This window comes from Genypterus blacodes, unplaced genomic scaffold (assembly GCF_046128005.1).
Source record: "Genypterus blacodes isolate CSIRO-AG114 ecotype Tasmania unplaced genomic scaffold, CSIRO-AGI_Gbla_v1 ptg000021l_1, whole genome shotgun sequence".
Classification (NCBI taxonomy): Eukaryota; Metazoa; Chordata; class Actinopteri; order Ophidiiformes; family Ophidiidae; genus Genypterus; species Genypterus blacodes.
The window spans coordinates 3,888,692-3,905,537 of record NW_027466834.1 but is presented as its reverse complement, the minus strand read 5'-3'; the positions used below and the strand labels follow the sequence as shown (position 1 = coordinate 3,905,537).

General features: G+C 43.8%; 2 protein-coding genes across 4 annotated transcripts in view; one reads left to right on the top strand and one right to left on the bottom strand.

The window, feature by feature from the left end:
* Positions 1–837: 837 nt before the first annotated feature.
* Positions 838–12,337, bottom strand: plekhg7 (pleckstrin homology domain containing, family G (with RhoGef domain) member 7). Of its 3 annotated transcripts, none has more exons than XM_076142217.1 (17): positions 12,221–12,337; positions 10,505–11,122; positions 9,644–9,666; positions 7,216–7,334; positions 7,071–7,111; positions 6,773–6,874; positions 6,520–6,669; positions 6,113–6,208; positions 5,336–5,437; positions 4,722–4,835; positions 4,102–4,276; positions 2,858–2,973; positions 2,679–2,766; positions 2,499–2,578; positions 2,230–2,383; positions 2,019–2,116; positions 838–1,111 (listed from the first exon to the last, which is right to left on the bottom strand). In XM_076142217.1, the coding sequence occupies exons 1-17, from the start codon at positions 12,317–12,319 to the stop codon at positions 1,001–1,003; spliced, it is 2,286 nt and encodes a 761-aa protein (XP_075998332.1). In that variant the 5' UTR covers positions 12,320–12,337; the 3' UTR covers positions 838–1,000. The 3 variants fall into 3 exon arrangements, with proteins under 3 accessions (XP_075998332.1, XP_075998334.1, XP_075998333.1); XM_076142219.1 differs by having other exon boundaries at positions 10,505–11,293; positions 12,221–12,326; XM_076142218.1 differs by lacking the exon at positions 12,221–12,337 and adding an exon at positions 11,815–11,932 and having other exon boundaries at positions 10,505–11,293.
* Positions 12,338–13,057: 720 nt separating this feature from the next.
* The window catches only part of itpr2 (inositol 1,4,5-trisphosphate receptor, type 2), a 46,104-nt gene continuing 42,315 nt past the window's right edge, over positions 13,058–16,846 (top strand). The window contains exon 1 of the mRNA XM_076141828.1: positions 13,058–13,456. Coding sequence (XP_075997943.1) covers positions 13,365–13,456 — 92 coding nt within the window. The 5' untranslated portion in view covers positions 13,058–13,364. The remainder of the gene's footprint in view (positions 13,457–16,846) is intronic.

Genomic DNA, 16,846 nt, shown 5'->3' with positions numbered 1-16,846 from the left:
CTTAACAGTGAAAAGTGTAAATTCATCAGTGTCTTACTTCAAAATGGCACTCTGATCTGTGCACTGAACAGTGGCTTGCTTTGTGTCGTCACTTACTTGCATGACTGTTGGCTTGTGGCTTCACACATTTTTCTACATGGTTGGTGTCACGCTGTCAGATGGGGGCTTTGAGGTCTGCCTTAGGCCAGGGTCTTGTACATCTCGCTTACAGTTACCAGCGGCAGGTTGCACTTAATGTTACAAGTGATGGAATCAAACTCGTAATGAAGGAAACTTGTAATTTATGTTCGCATTCACCTTTTTTTTTTTTATTCTCCATCATAACAAGTAAATAAAACCTATGTTTCTATTTGCTCTGTGGTCCTTGAAAATGTCTGAGATTGTGTCCATGTTGGCCTACATGGAAATGCGTCGATGAAGCTTCTTAGTTTTAGGATTTTCAGGTAAACATGTTGGAATCCAACTTAACTTTCAACTCCATGAGGAGCAGCTTTTAGAGGCTTTTCAGAGTGTTCAGCACAGGGATCTAGAAAGACCCATTAGGGGGCTACAAACTTAGTAAATGAGTGTCAAATAGCTTTGGAATGCTCCAACTTACAAAAATACAATGTCAGCGAGTTCAGGTCAGGACTAAGTTTTACTTTAAATTGATGAGTAATGGTGACTGAAATGGGGTCTCCATTTAAATTCATTGATTAATGCATCTGATATTAGCTGGGCTCACGTCTTCTACCCTGCTAAGTTTTGAGTCATTTCACCAAACCAGAACTAAAATACACAGCTTGTGACTTGTATGTTCAGTCCTGTGAGATGATGGGAGAAAAAAAAAGTAAAATCAGTTCTTGCATAATCAGAACTTTATTGTAACCGACTACAGAAGTCACCCTTTGAGGCAAACGTTTCTTAAAAAAAAGAAAAAAAGTTAAGATTCCAGTGCTAAAACGTAAATTTACAAGAGTTACTGAACGCCCCGCCGAGCACTTTAGTGGCTGATGAAATGTCAGATCTGCGAAGACTCCACCCACAGGGAGGCGCTCTTGAGTCGCGGCTGCTGCGAGTCCAGCTTTAGCAGTGCCGCCACAGCGCCCTCTAGCTTTGACATCCACATCCTCTGAAACGCAACAAAAACAACAGATTCAGGCCCTACAAGCAACAAAAAGCATCTTCGGTGTACTTACAGGCGGAAATAAACGGAAGATTTTATGTTACAATACCTTGAGCCAGGGGGTAAATTAAAACATCTCCATTAGCTCAAAACAGAAAATGATGTATACCTTATAAAGAGCAACAAGTGAAGAAGATGGAAGGCATCACATACCTAGTTAGAATATAATATTGTATCTTATGCTTTGCCGTTATTTTAACTATTAAATAACTTAGACGTGGGTGATTTTAACTGATTGCATTGCTCATTTTTGTCCTTGAACTCCTGTTCGTTCAAACATTAAAGTTACACTTCAAACATTAAAGTTACACTTCAAACATTAAAGTTACAAACAAAATCAGATATACAGTTTAAACATCATACATTTTCATAAAGAAACTGAACAGGAGATTTCCAGTGGGTAAAATGCAGTAGAGTGAATCTAAAACGATGCATGACTAGGATCAGTTTTTGGATCCAATACAAACCACGTGTCTTGGTGCACATTCTTAATCAGGGAGCTTTTGTTTTCTTTACAGACGTGTGTTGATCTGTCAAGAGGCAATGGGCTAATTGCGATGACAAGTAGAAAGGTTGGGCTGAGGAAACTTTAATAGATTTTGACGCAGGTGTGGATCTTTTATTATTTTACCCCACCTACATCAACACTAACACATCGTTTGCATTTTTGTCTCTTTGACAAAAAAAAGATACAAATCTTTATAAAAAATGATTACGGTATCTGATGATGACCTATTAACCGGTATTGACACATCACACATGGGCCTTGGCAGAGGCGTGTCAGAGTCTGAGTCTGAGTCATACATGTATATTTTTAGCCTTTAGAAACAAACAAATTCACAGTTGAAGTTACCTTGATAGCCTCTGAAGGAGCTTGGAGGATGAATGCGCCTATGCACTGCTGGTAGCGGTTCTGGTGCATGAGTATGAAAGAGTGAGGCATACCTGATGCTGCAAAGGAATTCAAAACAAAAACACAGCAATTGTTGAGTAAGAAACAAAGATTGTAAACATACAGCGAGACAGTGGAGAAATAGAGCCAGCTTGCTACAATAACTTATTACTTAAGGCATTGATCTGATCAATATTCTTAAGCTGGAGTCGGTCCAGAGAAACGGGCTGGTCTAGAACCGTGAAGGTGCAGCGTTCCTTCAGTAGCTGATCAAGCTCAAGGTTCTGCGGCAGCCTCAGAGGATTCTGGTCCGGGCCTATGGACCGCTGCACAAGACAAGAAGAAGAAAAGTGTTACCGCCACTCTGAGGGTCAGAACAGAGACGACACTCTCCATTTCTACCACGGCCCTTAAAAAAGGTCAGGCTGAGAGCTGCTGTACCTTCTTGTTCCTCTTAATCTTTGTGATAAGGAGGAATTCATCAAACAGGAACAGATAAACATCAACCAGCTTGGCGTTCTCTGGAAATGAACCAAAAAAAGGCGTTGGTGTTAGAAAGTGCTTTTATTCTGCAACATGCTTTCGTTTGACTCGCATTCAAACTGCCTGCACTGTACAAACCTGTGATCACCAGTTTCCCTTCGTGCAGGAGACTCCTATGTGAAATGAGGTTCTCCAGTGTGACCGTCTTTAAAAGATGCTTCAGATTCTGGAAAGCAAACCGGCGCGACTTGCATGAGAAAACATACAACCTTTCTGACATGTAAACACGCCATATAGACAGATTGATGAGCACAGACCTCAGGAATGAAGGCACGTTTGTCTCGCTCCCACACAGGCAGCCACACCAGGGCATCTCTCAGCTGCTTCACCTTCTGGTAGTTATCCAGCCATTTGACTTTACCCTCTAAATCACCTGTACACAGAGAACAAGTGACTCAGTGAGCGTCCAGGTCAGCAGGTCAGGTCGCTTTAATCAGGAACGACTAAACAGAGAAGGGAATGAGCTCATCGCCTCTTGCAGAACTTGCTTGTATGTTTGTACTTTCAAATTAGCCATTTATATGATATCATTCAAATATAAATGACGTTTTAAAGTGATTTGCTTTATCCCTCCCTGGTGATTGGCGTCTATCGTGTGAAGCTATCTTGAGGGATTACACAACAGTCAGCTTTAGCAGGAAACATCCTCCACACCCACGGGACATTGGCCTGCACATCGCAGTCTCCTGTCACACCACCATTCCCGTGCGGATTACTCAACACCTGACACGCCTCTTAATGGTTATGGGAACGAATATCATCAGCGATAGCGAGTTCACGCTGGTTTGGTTTTGGTGTGGTTATGAGTTCCGGGAAATTAAACGACGTGCAGCTTCACATCTACCTCAGTGTTGCCCGGCTAGTTACAGAGTAAACCGCCATGACACGTCTGCAGACGCAGGCAAGTTGGGAAGAAGGAAAGTGGTGCTTGCCCCAAACTGGTGCTTCCCAAAACACATTAACATTAAGTCTTACTATGTTTGCACCTGCTGACCAAGAATCCCTGTTAAACCAACATTTGACTCATGAAGAAAATGTGCAGAGGCTTCTCCCACATGAATGGCAGAGGAATGCTCACGTTGTCAAGAACAGCTGTGGTGTGTGTGTGTGTGTGTGTGTGTGTGTGTGTGTGTGTGTGTGTGTGTGTGTGTGTGTGTGTGTGTGTGTACGTTTAAAGTGACAGTGTACCCGGCGACAACACGCTTGCTAATGTAAAAACACTGAAGATTTCCAGGAACTAATTTTTCAAACCTACAGACAGCACAGACGCCTGCTGGGGCTCAGACATAAATGGCGCAATAAATGGTGGTGAAACAGGAAATCCAGTTCACAAAATGGCAAAATGATCTAATGCATTGGTTCCCAAAGTGTGTGGGGGGGGGGCGACAAGAGAGAAAATTTGGGAACCACTGATCTAATGGGTTCAAAGTGAGGAAATACTACTAAAGACGTCAAAGTCCTTTAGTGATGCAGGGTGCTGTGATGTGTGTGTGTCGCTCACATATGGACGTGTCCACTTGCTCGGCGATAGCTTGCAAGCCTCTGCTCTCACTCTCCGTCACACATCTCTTTGTGACGTTCCGCAACAAAAGCGGGTACCGAGTCAGCCGCTGCAAGGGCGCCACCAACAGGTCACGCAGCTGCAGTCTGCGGCACTGCTCGTTCCTTTGACACCACTGGGAGAACAAAAGAGAGGAAGAGGAGGAGGAGGAGGTTAAAAGGGATAATAGGGTCAGAGGGACAGGGTGGGGGTCAAAGAAGTTGTCAGAAAAGAGGGAGGGGGAAGCACCATGTGAAGAGAAAATTCATGTATACAGAATAAAATCGACAAATTCACACACACACACACACACACACACACACACACACACACACACACACACACACACACACACACACACACACACACACACACACACACACACACACACACACACAGTGTTTGTTGACGCTATGTGACAGTGAACACATTGTTTGGACTGCTGTGGATTCTCTCTCACACACTTGGCACTGGGCTCTCTGCGGCGTTGTCAAGGTACGCGTCCTTGCCACAGCTCTGATTTGGGCACACACACACATACATACACACCCTATTTGGCCCCATTGAGTGTCCCTCTGTACCTTCACGTAGGATCCAAAGTCCTCTCTGGGCTTCAGGCTGTCCAGATAAACTAGAGCTGTGGAGTAGTTGAGGCAGTACTTTTGCAGAGAGTGACAAATGCTCTCCTTGAACGCCTGAGAAGGGACGGGAACACAAACATACACACAGACCGTGAAAAGGCTACACAGAATACAAATTGATCAAGTATTTATCTCTAAGCCAAAATAATTTACAAAAACTGCCTTGAAGAACAAAAACATGACTGGGATTGATGTTGGGTCAAGTCTCAACCAATCAAGACCAATAAGAAAATTGAATATATGAATGTCTTATAAGGAAACAGACTCCTGTAATGTGACAAAAGCAAAGACTGTCAAGAATACATATAATGCAGCTTGTATACACAATTATGTTCCAGTCTCTGATCGTGTGAATGTGTTTGGCGTGTTTGGTAGTTTAATGTGTAATGTAAATTTAAAGAAGGATTCCTTTGTCTGCTTCTGCTTCCTCTTCTTCTTATCAGTCTGGTTTTTAAAACATGCTGCTGCATCGTGTGTGTGTGTGTGTGTGTGTGTGTGTGTGTGGCAATCACAAAGTCAGCATGTTTGCTTTACTACGTGCGTGTGGTTCTTGCCTTGCTCAGCAGCTCCAGCAGGGTGGACCCGCCACTATCCACGTTAATCTCCACAGACTCCTTGATGACACGCAGGAGGTTGTTGAGGAAACCAAAGCTCACCTGCGGCAGAAAGGATTCAGTGTCAGGTATCACTGCCAGCTATTTGACATGCTCATACCGCAGAGAAGAGACGGTTTCACATTAAATCGAGCCGTCGATGCTTCACAACAGTATGCGTCGCAAAACGTCCTTCCCTCTATTATGTTTGTCTGTTGGCAGGAATCGCAGAAATGCATCAACTGATTTCAATCAAACTTGGCAGGCAGGTTGGTCGAAATCCAGGGAAAAAATAGTAAATACTAAATTTAATGGCTCTGTTATTAGTTTTCATTGTGTTCCTATTGTTCTCCTTCCGTATTTAATGCTAAAAAGTAACAGGAAGGAAACAGTCCCTCTATCATCCAATCAGACGCAGATATTTGCTTCATCTGTCATCTTCTTTTCATTGCACGGATGTGATGCCTCATTTCTTTAAATTACTCTCACATGAAAACGTGGTGATCAGTGTTGGATTGGAGCTTAATCCAATATGATGGATGAAGACTGAGCCATCATCACCAGCAGTTAAGGGGTCAATAATAACAATATTGGTGATAATCCTTGCAAGTGCAACATGTGACTAACCGCACAAAGCCTGCTCTTCTTTGCATACATTCACACAGTGTTGGACCTTAGAAGGAACAGTCGTACTGGGACAGATCAGATAGGACAGACAGCTTTTGCATCAGGTCTCACCAGGCAAAGCTCATTGAGGTTTGCAAACAGCCTCCAGGTGTCCACATCAGTCAGGCAGCTCCTCCTCTGAAGGTTTGTGAGTGTAGCTAAAAACACCTAAATGAAACAAAGTAGTCACAACAGATGCAGCCTATCTGCCACTGGAGCATTAAGTTTCTAATCCGCGAGTGTAAAGGTTACAAAACCAAAAGAGGCTTTTAGACAAATCACAATGACAGGAATTCAATGACAGGGTCAACAGCACAATGCAGCAGGTGTAGGGTTTCGTTTGATTTGGTGTGTTTGTGGTTCTGCTTGCATGTGTGCGTATAGATTTGTCACCTAAATGTGTGTGTGTGTGTGTGTGTGTGTGTGTGTGTGTGTGTGTGTGTGTGTGTGTGTGTGGAGGCCTCATATGGGCTGTTCACCTCTTTAAGGACCATGAGCTGGTCCAGGAAGTAAACACATTCGCTGGTGAAGAGTTCCCAGATGGCCTCTTGCCTCTTGAAGCCCTGAGGGTCATGGGTGGCGCTCACCTGAGCCGATTGGTCTCGCAGAAACTCGGCGAGAGAGGAGTCCTGTGGACGGACAGACGCGGGGGGCAGAGTGACGTGTGAGCGGGTAAACATGACACATCTAAGGAAGCTTGATTAATATGCTGCATCAGTGATTATCCCTCACCTTATACTTCTGGAGGCCAGCGTCTCTCCAGTCTTGAATCAGTTCTGTTGAGAGATATTTCTCAATATCCGACGCTGTGCCCGTCTGCGACTTGGCTTTAGTCTGAGTTGTGGGAAAAAACAGGAGTTTGTTCACTTATCTGTCCATAGAACAGTTTTGCACGTTCACAACATTTTTGCACATTTGACGACTAAATCTGTGGGCCAAAAGAGAGAAGAGGAACCAAGTCCATCTGCTCAAAACAAAGAGTCGCATCAAAACAAGCTTCAATCCCACCCAAGGTTAATAACACACATACCGTACTGCGTCTGGAGAAAGGCCACTTTGACTTCTTTGCGTCTGTGAAATTTGAAAGCATAACACACTCAGGATATCAGTAACTGACGTGGCCGACTCATTTGTGTGTGAGGCCATGAAAATATATAACAGATTCTCAGTTTTACCAGAGAAGTTTGACCGGTTTAATATGTCAGCTGCTCCGTTGGATACAAACAGGTCTCCTGGCGAAACGTCCAATCCAGGCAAGCTGACAACAACAGAGCTCCGCCTCCTTTCCTGAAGCCTGCAGACACCAAAGAAGAACCGGGAAAAACTTCAGTCATATTGGTTGCCGAGCAGGCTGGGATTCAAACTACCAACTCCGCAACAAAACGGCCTCATTAGACATTCAGACATGACTGAGGATCCACTGTTCTTACACCTGAAGCCAAAACCCGACAGGAGCCGTGTGGTGTAATGCAATCCGGAGGCAAGAGAACACATTCACTTGGAGACATCTCAGGAAATAACAGAATTCCTTTTGTCATTTTCCATTGTTGAAATTCCACTGAAATTCCATCTGCGTTGGGCAAGCAAATGATGATTAACGCGAGGAGCAGACATTCTACAAGGATAAGTGTTGTGTGTCTGGCTCTGCTGTCGATTAATGGATAGCCTTGTTTGTATGGAAGGAGGCAAGGTGTCAGTGTGTGTGTGTGTGTGTATGTATATGCCAGTGGTAACGCTCCAGGTGCCTCAGAGCGAGAGGCAGAGATGCGGCCATCATGACTCGAAAAACACTGTCCGCACTTTAAGCTGCAGGCAAAACTGGAGCAGCCACTGTTCTCTAATGTTTTCACTCAGGAGATTTCCGTTGAAGGTGAAAATAGCATTCCAGCGTCAAAATTAAATCAAATGAATGAATGTAATAGAATTGTGACATAAAGTTGATGGTGATAGCATTTGTATACATTTTGTACTAGAATGAGGATCATTAAACAGTAAAACTTGAAGATGACTGTTTCACAATCACTGTCAGTTTGTGCCACTAGTAACAAGTGTGTTTTTTCAGACCCACATAATAAAGTGACAAGAAACAGGAAAGGCAGGTAATGTTGACTTTCTAACACTGACACTGACAGACAACACGTCTGTGACCGGAGTCAACGCTCTCTGGTTTCACTTCTTACATTTTCCCCGGTTTTCAAGAAGAACCGTTGAGAGTTCCGACAGAACTAATCTACAACGACAGTAAATCAGATTGAAGCTCACAGCTATTTAGTGGAAATAACTCACACCAGTGCCATTAAAACTGCAGTCTCATTGCACCAGCGCACACACACCTGGTAAAAGGTTATCGTGACATGATGAGGCCATAAGGAAGCTCACAGGCTCACAGATGAGGGTGACCGTCTGTGTTTAATGATAACAATACAACTAATGGGAACTGAAGTACAAGCAAAGGGGAACAATGCGGGTTCCTCATGTTTCAGTCGAATATTATGAATAAAAACGGCCTTTACAGACTGGACGGGCACACTTCTGCTTCTTCTTGCAGCTCTACTGTTGCACGCACACAGTAAACGAGACCAACCCGGGTGTGTATACAGACCACAAGGCTGGAGGTTCCAACCAGTACAGCAGCACAAGTTTGTCTATAAAAGGGATCAGGAGTAACCCAGTACGTTTTCCTACTGGAGACTTTTGTTGATACTGTGAATGCACCGACTGTTCTTTGCCCCCGGCGCTAGGGGCCGTGTTCTCTCTACGGTAAACCGATACAACTGCCCTCCAGATCAACGTATAGGCAGGTAGGCGCTGAATCAACAGTAAAAACAGATAACCGCCAGCTGCACCCCAGCACTAGAGAGGGACTGGCTGGCTAATGGGACATTGAGAAAGGCACCGTGACCAAACCAGGTCAGCGCATCGGCACGGCCCGTTCCCGTGCATCTTCACAATGGCATCCTGTTGCTTTCGCGGCGGCTCAGAATGCCTTCCCCGTCGGCCCCTCGGCCTCGGAGAGCACATGGCAAAAAAATGGGAGCTTTGTTCTCTCACGACAAGAGAAATAATGATGCCCGAAAACAAAACTGTCCCCACCAATGGCTTACCAGGCTTGGTCACTGTAAGCGGCAGAGTGCCAGGGTGTAATTACGTGGACAATAGCTGCCTAATTATCCAGAGGGGGGGGGGGGGAGAGAGAGCCCGGCAGCCCCCATTAGGAGGAGCACGGGTGGGAGTGAGAGGAGAAAAGCCTTAATGAGGGTTTGTCTAGCCCGTACGCAACCATGGGGCTCTCATAACTTAACCCACCAGGCTTACGCTCCACTAACAAAGATGAGGCCCTCTGAAAGCACAATGGGGCTCCTTAAAGCATACGTCCAATCGTCCCCGCTCACGTGTCTCGGCAGCGCAGGACAAGGTCCTCGTGATATTACAGCAAGATGGCAGAATTACTAAGTTGTGTGCTCCTGCAGCTTTGACTATCAGCACCATCAGTCACAGGGAACATTTTACTGCATTGTCCCGTTTGCAAATATGTTCTCACTGATGGAGCCTGTGTAATGGCATTAACTGGCTACGGACAATATTCAAAACATTCACACCTACCTGTTAGGGCAATGATCATCCCCCTGCAAAACGAAAGGAACACAGCATTAGTCGGTGGAAAAGTTTGATTCTCAACATTCTACAAAAGTGTGTTTATCAGGAACTTGTTAAAGTAAATGCGTCGGTGTAATTAACTCATTCAAAGCCTCCTGGAAGCTGAGTACAGTTCTTTGTTACAGTTACAGGAAACAAATCTCAATTGTTCTTAAATTTGATGACTGATCTGAAGAATCACAAGCTGTAAATATAGACAATACATACTCTACACAGGACATAAGCTAGGGTGTTCTTCCTGTGAGCGCAGCATTAACTGCAGGGTGCACAGACCTCCTACTGCTCACCACACCACTATATCACTTTCAAACACATTCAGATTTGAGTCAGTGTTTTAAGTGGTGGCTTGGATTGAAAAGCCCCTGATATCTGAGGAGAATGTCAGGACTCTATTGAGAATGTGCTCAGCTGAATACCATGAGCTGATGAATAGATCTCCCCATTATCTTTCTCCATCGCTCACTGACCCCTCCATTATTGGGCGACTGCTGACTGCAGTGAATAGGGGCCCATGGAGGGCACTTCCCAGGGCTCTCTAGGCGATGGGTTTGGTCAGAGCTGTCAGTGCATGTAACTGCTGATTCATTTGCTGTCAAAAGATTGCTTTGTGAATGGCCGCCACAGGAGGCAAGGTAGAATGAGGGACAGAAGGCTTTGGCAGAGGAAGGAATGTCCAAATACTGACCGCAGCATTGTACATGACATATCTCATGTGGCTCTGAAATTCAGTGTTGAGGAGGGAATAAAATTCTGTCCTACATACCCAGGCATGTCCCTCTAAACTCTTAAACAAAACTGAAAGCTCACCTGTGCTTCACCATCAGGGAATTCAAAATCTTTAATGCCAGTGGGATGAGCACTCGGAGATTCTTGTCTCCTGGAAGCGATACCGATGTCTAAGGTGTTTGATCTAAGTGATCTGGTTCTGTATCGGCCTGAGGATGAAACAGGCTGATCATCATGACAGATTTCTCCATCAGAGAAGGGCCGTGCTGCCAGTGGAGACGGGAGTCTGTGTGGCGGGGACAAGGGGCTTACAGAGGACGACGTGTCCCCATTGGAAGGCTCCTCCTGTGTGCTCTCCAGCCTGACAGGATCCTTAGAATCCATCTGCATGTGACGTGTGCTCCTCATCCTTCTCAAGGTGGGAGACGTGGAGATGCGGCCGGGGGCCTGCCGGTCAAATTGAAAAAAAGGTGCCGCCAAGCCATCTATATCCACCAGGGACGAGTGTCTCAGCTTGGAGTTTGTCCGTTGTAGTTCTATGTGCATGATCACTGGGTTACTGGTCTGAGTCTCCTTCTCCTCACGAGAGCCCCAGTCCGTTTGTGTCTGTGCATTCTCCACACCTGTGGTGACGACTTCATTCTCCAGCCATTCAATGTAATTCCAGCCCAGGTTATTTTCAACATGTTGGTCCTTGTCCTGTAGAATAACATGTTTCAATGAAGACATTTTAACCTCAAAAGCATTGTAGTACAGCAGAGATCAGAAAACGTGTGGTCTGATGATCTGATCCCGTTCCTTCGCCCCAGCGGTGTTAGGTCAGATGTAATCCGGTTGCATTCCAACACTTTTCACATCATTGGCTTGTGTCTGGGAAGGGAAAACGGGGAGAAGCAGAAAGTGTATCAGTGCCTGAGAGCAGCACTAAGCAGGCTGGGCGTGAACTCACATCCTAAGCTTCTGACAGGGGATTTGATCTGGATTTATGGAACATGGGTGGCAGTAAAGGCGCCAAATCAAAATGTAGGTGGAATTTGAGTTGAATTAAAAAAATCTGAGTGAGGAGATTAGGAGTAGGAGCATTGTATTAGTTTGATAATCAATAAGACACAGCAACAAACTATTTAAATGAACTTAATCAATGGTGAGCCTGCTGTGTGTGTGTAGTTAAACCGAGTGACTGACTTACTAAAGATGTGATCCTGCCTGTAATATTGACTTGATTTCATCTTCATTGTTTAGCTCGGCACATCCACGAGGTGACAAATGTATGACACAAAACACACCCGTGCTTTAGCTCTGTAGTCATCTGAGCCGCTCACATTTATATAACATTAATGTGCAAAACAACGACGCAGGTGTTTATAATTATTAAGTGTTGCTTTACTCACAGGCGTTTGCGGCGATCGTAGAGTCCTGCTGGTGTTCATAGACAATCCGAACAAACCTCACAGATTTAGAATGACAAAGTCGTCTAACAAAACACACAGACCTGCCTGCCTCTCTCTCCTCTCTCTCTCTCTCTCTCTCTCTCTCTCCTCTCTCTCTCTCTCTCTCTCTCTCTCTCTCTCTCTCTCTCTCTCTCTCTCTCTCTCTCTCTCTCTCTCTCTCTCTCTCTCTCCTCTCTCTCTCTCTCTCTCTCTCTCTCTCTCTCTCTCTCTCTCTCTCTCTCTCTCTCTCTCTCTCTCTCTCTCTCTCTCTCTCTCTCCATACAATATAAACGGCACGTCTTCCTGGTACTCTGTGTGTTTTTTCCAGAGGTTTACCACAAAAGCTGTTACAACGTGTATCCCTCACCTCCATGCTGTGTACGTGGCCTAATGATCCAGTCTCCAATGGCAAATGATCTGTTTTAGTCTGTTTTGTACGATCGATTCGTTTGTAGTTCACACGCATGGAACCCTTTTATTTAATAAAGTGAGCACTAGATGGCGGAATAGAGCCAACTGATAACTTGATAATGCTATGTAAGCGCCCTCTGGTGTACAAATATTACAGCCTGCACCCGTGAGACTATCATTTACCGCCCCCTAGTGTATAAATATAATTACTACATCACTACCTGCTAATCACTGCTGCTGTTAGTCAACGTTTAGAATACGTGGTAACTAATTAGATTAGATTAGCAATTATTGAAATAATATCTAAATAAAAATGTGTCAATTTGATTGATTCCATTTTATCATTCTGGCTGTATTTTTATCATTATTATGGTTAAGTTCGTGTACATCGTGTACATTGTTCAGTGTATACAATATTTCACAATATGAGCAAAGTTACAAACACCCATGTAAGTTGGGTTACTTTTGACACAAACAAATAAACAAATTGAAAGAGAGTTTTGTGAACAATTTGCTGCAATAACACAAAAGTACAAAGCAATCTAGCGGCGCTAGGGGGAGCTTGAGGTACAACAGGAGGTACACAGTTTGAGAACCATGGTCTTAGCCGAAACTAAATTCAAGCATATTCCAGTAAAATGCAGCCCAATACAATTGCGCAATTGAATGCAGCACTCAAAGACAGTTGAAACCATCCATCGAACAACAGTAAGTTCGATGAAAGTTCCAGTTTTCTCTGAATATAAACCAAAACATGTCAGTGACGGGAGTTAGCCCAAAGCCCTGACAGCAGCAGTCTCCTCCCACCAAGTGGATGTGAAGAGGAACAGTCCGACCTGACATACAGGAAGAAGTTGAATAACTGTAAAACGTGTAAAAACACACACACCAACACTTCAACAGCTTGGATTTATCTGGAACTACCCTGTTGGAATGTAAAAAGTTGTGCGCATTTGCTCCGTTTTGTTCCGCTGATGAGGAAGAATGAAGGTGGACGTGAAGACGCTGTAACGTGTGGATTGCTACAGCTCAGCCGAGAAGAAGAGTAGCGTCGGTTTAAATGGAAACGCAGAAGAAACCCTGATTGATTTCGGACTAAAATGTCGGAACAAAGATCCAGTTTTCTTCACATCGGAGACGTTGTGTCTCTTTACGCGGAGGGCTCGGTCCATGGCTTCATCAGTACTTTGGGGTATGTATGTTCGTCCCTCCTGACCGTGTCTTACACACTTAGGGTCCATATGCATCAGCCCATTTCAACATTAGTTTTCATACTTTAACTTTCTAAGATTTAACACACGCACCAAGAAGTTAATGTGCCACTCGCGGTTCAGGCCTGGCAGCGCGCAAACTGATTGTTCGGAAGTAATTCACGTTTAGGCAAATGTAACAGGAATGCAAAGCAGCGGGTTAACCAGGCAGGTAAACTCTGCGGCTATAGGGTCTGGTGCAGATGTGCCCCAAAGTAGGGTCCTTGGAGTTTTCAAGGCTCTTTGCCATGTGTCAGAAGGTCAAAGGGTATCACGTCACCGTTTCCATTCATTTAAAGTGAAATGTAAGACTTCCTGCTGTGATCACTCCTCCTTACACGCAGGTCATGGGGTCATAGCCAACAGTTACCTATAGTGTGTTTACATACACAGTGATCCCATCATTCAAACTCTGTAAGATGTAAGGAACATGTTTTGAAACTGCATTTCTAGCACATTAAGTCTAACCGTTTGACAGTTGTATGTAGGTGTGATGGTAAAAGCTTGTTGTTGCCTAATTTTCCACATAGCGGTGCCAAATACCGCTACTAGTTTGTTGAGTCACAGTTCCTCCTGAATGAACATTTAAGGTGGAATGACAGGCTCCCAGTGCACTCTGGCCTCCAAGCCTGCAGGACAAACTTGGATAGATGGTTTGGCCCTGTGGAATGAATGTGCCCCACCCACCTCTTCCCTTCCCTCTCTTCCTCACTCATTCCTTTTCTGCCTTTTGTTGCCCTTTGAAACCCTTTTACTTGAATTCTTCCCACTTTAATGCCTTTTTGCTGTGGACAAGCAGACTAATTGGAAGTAGTGAAATGTTTGCACCTTTGTTCAGACTCACTACTATGTCCAGGAATCAACACATGCCAAAGGTTCCGAAAGCAGAATAAGACCTGTGCCAATGCAAATGTGTTCAGCTGAGTGGAGCTCAAATTTTTAAAATGCAATGTACATTGTGGTGACATTTTCTTTTGTATTATAAGGTTCAATTTGCTTCCAGTCCCATTCTGAGATTCAGAGCTTTAAAGTTTTGCCACTCTGGATATTTGACCTCTTACATAGACTGACCTTTTGAAATATTAAACCCATCCTTTACTGGCAAACATATGTGTCTAACTCTTTTTGGAGCAAAATGCCAGATAGAACCTTATATTAATGATTGGTATCTATCTAGCTCATAGCTGCTATTGTTATGATGCAAAGGCTTGAACTTCTTATCAGTGATTCACTTACGGATGTAGTTTGATAGGGCCGTTGTGTAGTTTTATCAAGGGCCTGGAGAGCCGCGGTATCTAAGCACGGCCTCCCTCTCCTTGAGTCACAGCCCCGGCACGCACAACAAATCCTATCTGGCAACACGGCTAAGGCTTGTGTTTGCTTAGGATAATATGAAATCTCTGAGTTACTGACAAACATTGCATTGCAAATAGTGAAAGACATTAAAATTCATTTTAAGGTCATTTCGATGATCCAGATCAACCCTTTGCTTCTTTTGCATTTTCAGCGTTTAGACAATAAACCTGAACAGAGAGAGACAGTGAGGTGATGCTTGATTCTTTGTGTTTTGCAAGTACGCATCTGTTTCAACATGTGTTCCGTACTATTATTTCCCCATTGATCTACCTTCTGTACAAAGCCAGATGATTGATCAACTTTAATGGTGAAGTATATGACTTACATTATTCTCTAATCATTCCTCTGTTGCAATGGAAAGGCCTTATCAGAAGAGATGTATCATGCTGTCAGAGTGCTGTTATCTCACACATTACACTGAGTATTTTTCTGCGTTGTTGTCACAGTCCGATCAACAGGAGCCATTTAGCTATAATTAGCCAGGCACATGTGTCATTAGTTCATGTTTAACTTGGTTACAGAGCAAACTCTCTGACAAGCTGTGAGTCAGAAACACGGCTGTCAGCGGACCCAAGGTTACTTATTTATGAGCTGAAGGAACACATCTAGAGATCCTTCCTGTTTAGCCATTTAGCACTTGATAACACTTCCCACAGGGTCCATTGTTTCTCATTTGGACGAGACTTTGATGCAGAGTTTGAGGAAATAATAATCAGTGAGTGGATGGACTGATCAAGTGCCTTTGGCATAAATAGGAAATGGCTCAGCTCGCTTTAGCAAGGCTGCCAGCTCTGTATGAATTGGAGCAATTGTGCAGTGCAACATGTTTCTATCTAGTGGATTGGATGAATGGATATGCTTGTGCACCTCAGCCTTTGGTGTGAATGAAATAAAGGGAATGGGACATCTTTTTGTTGTATCTAATATGTGTTGCTATCTAAGATATTGTGGTGGTTTGCAGTTGTGGAAAGTTCAATTTTCAACGTAATGAAATAAAAGAAGCAAAAGACCATGAAGGCCACATTTCAAACCTGCTTTAACATTCAACCTTTATATCTGGATAGAGTTTGCAGATACTGAGATCACATTTTAATACACCTGCTAAACGAGCCATAGTGAACTACAGCGAGTTAGAACAAGAAGTGATAAGCTGTTTATATTGTTCGGTTATAGGTAAGGGTGTGGACTTTCACTATTTTTCCGATGATTCAATCTTTGTGTGAGGTTGTAACAAACTACACACACTGCAAGTCTTTAAAAGAACATTCATTAGACATGGTGACCTTTCACCTCAAAGACAGACTTCATGTAATTGGATAATGCAGCATTTCATAAAACAATTGCTGGTTTATGATATGATATGACCCATAAATGCTCCATATGCTGTGTTTTCTTTTTTTTGCAATTTGTTTTTATTGAAGCAGATATTGTACATGACATTGTGCATACAGGTGAAGGGAATTTTGGATATAGAAAGAGGGGAAAGAGCTTATGCTGTGTTTTTAACGGCTTATAATTGGACACCGACTATGTAAACACAACCATCCCCACCCAAAACAATCTCAAGGAGTAAATGCACCTTTTCAGCCCTCAGCCTTATTTCATTTCATTTATTTAATGTCAGTCAAATGTGCCGAGTTCCTGACCTGCTGTGTATCCATGGACCTGTCAAGGGGATGTGACAGTTATTTACCACATGACAGCCATCCGATTGCCGTCTAATCAACCACCCCCACAAACCATATAGTTTCCTGTCTAGCAGCAGCAGCAGCAGCAGCACATGGTCTTAGTCACAACAGTAGAATGTTGTGAGAGGATCATTGCTCAATAATCGGCATGATTTTCAAGGATCATTGATTGGTTGATTTTTCACAACCCAAGCTCTGTTCCCTTTGTGACATAGTCTGGCTTCCACACACCCATTTTCACTCTCACTCACTATGTGAAAGTAACTAAGTCAGAAAATGTTTTCCTCC

What these genes read in the sequence shown, in the direction of transcription:
- plekhg7 (XM_076142217.1), bottom strand. Translation starts at nt 12,319, where the DNA reads ATGCGTGTGAACTACAAACGAATCGATCGTACAAAACAGACTAAAACA. An exon ending in TCCCTGATGGTGAAGCACAG is followed by an intron (nt 9,667 to 10,504) that starts GTGAGCTTTCAG and finishes TTCGTTTTGCAG; the next exon opens with GGGGATGATCATTGCCCTAA. An exon ending in AGCTCATGGTCCTTAAAGAG is followed by an intron (nt 6,209 to 6,519) that starts GTGAACAGCCCA and finishes TGTTTCATTTAG; the next exon opens with GTGTTTTTAGCTACACTCAC.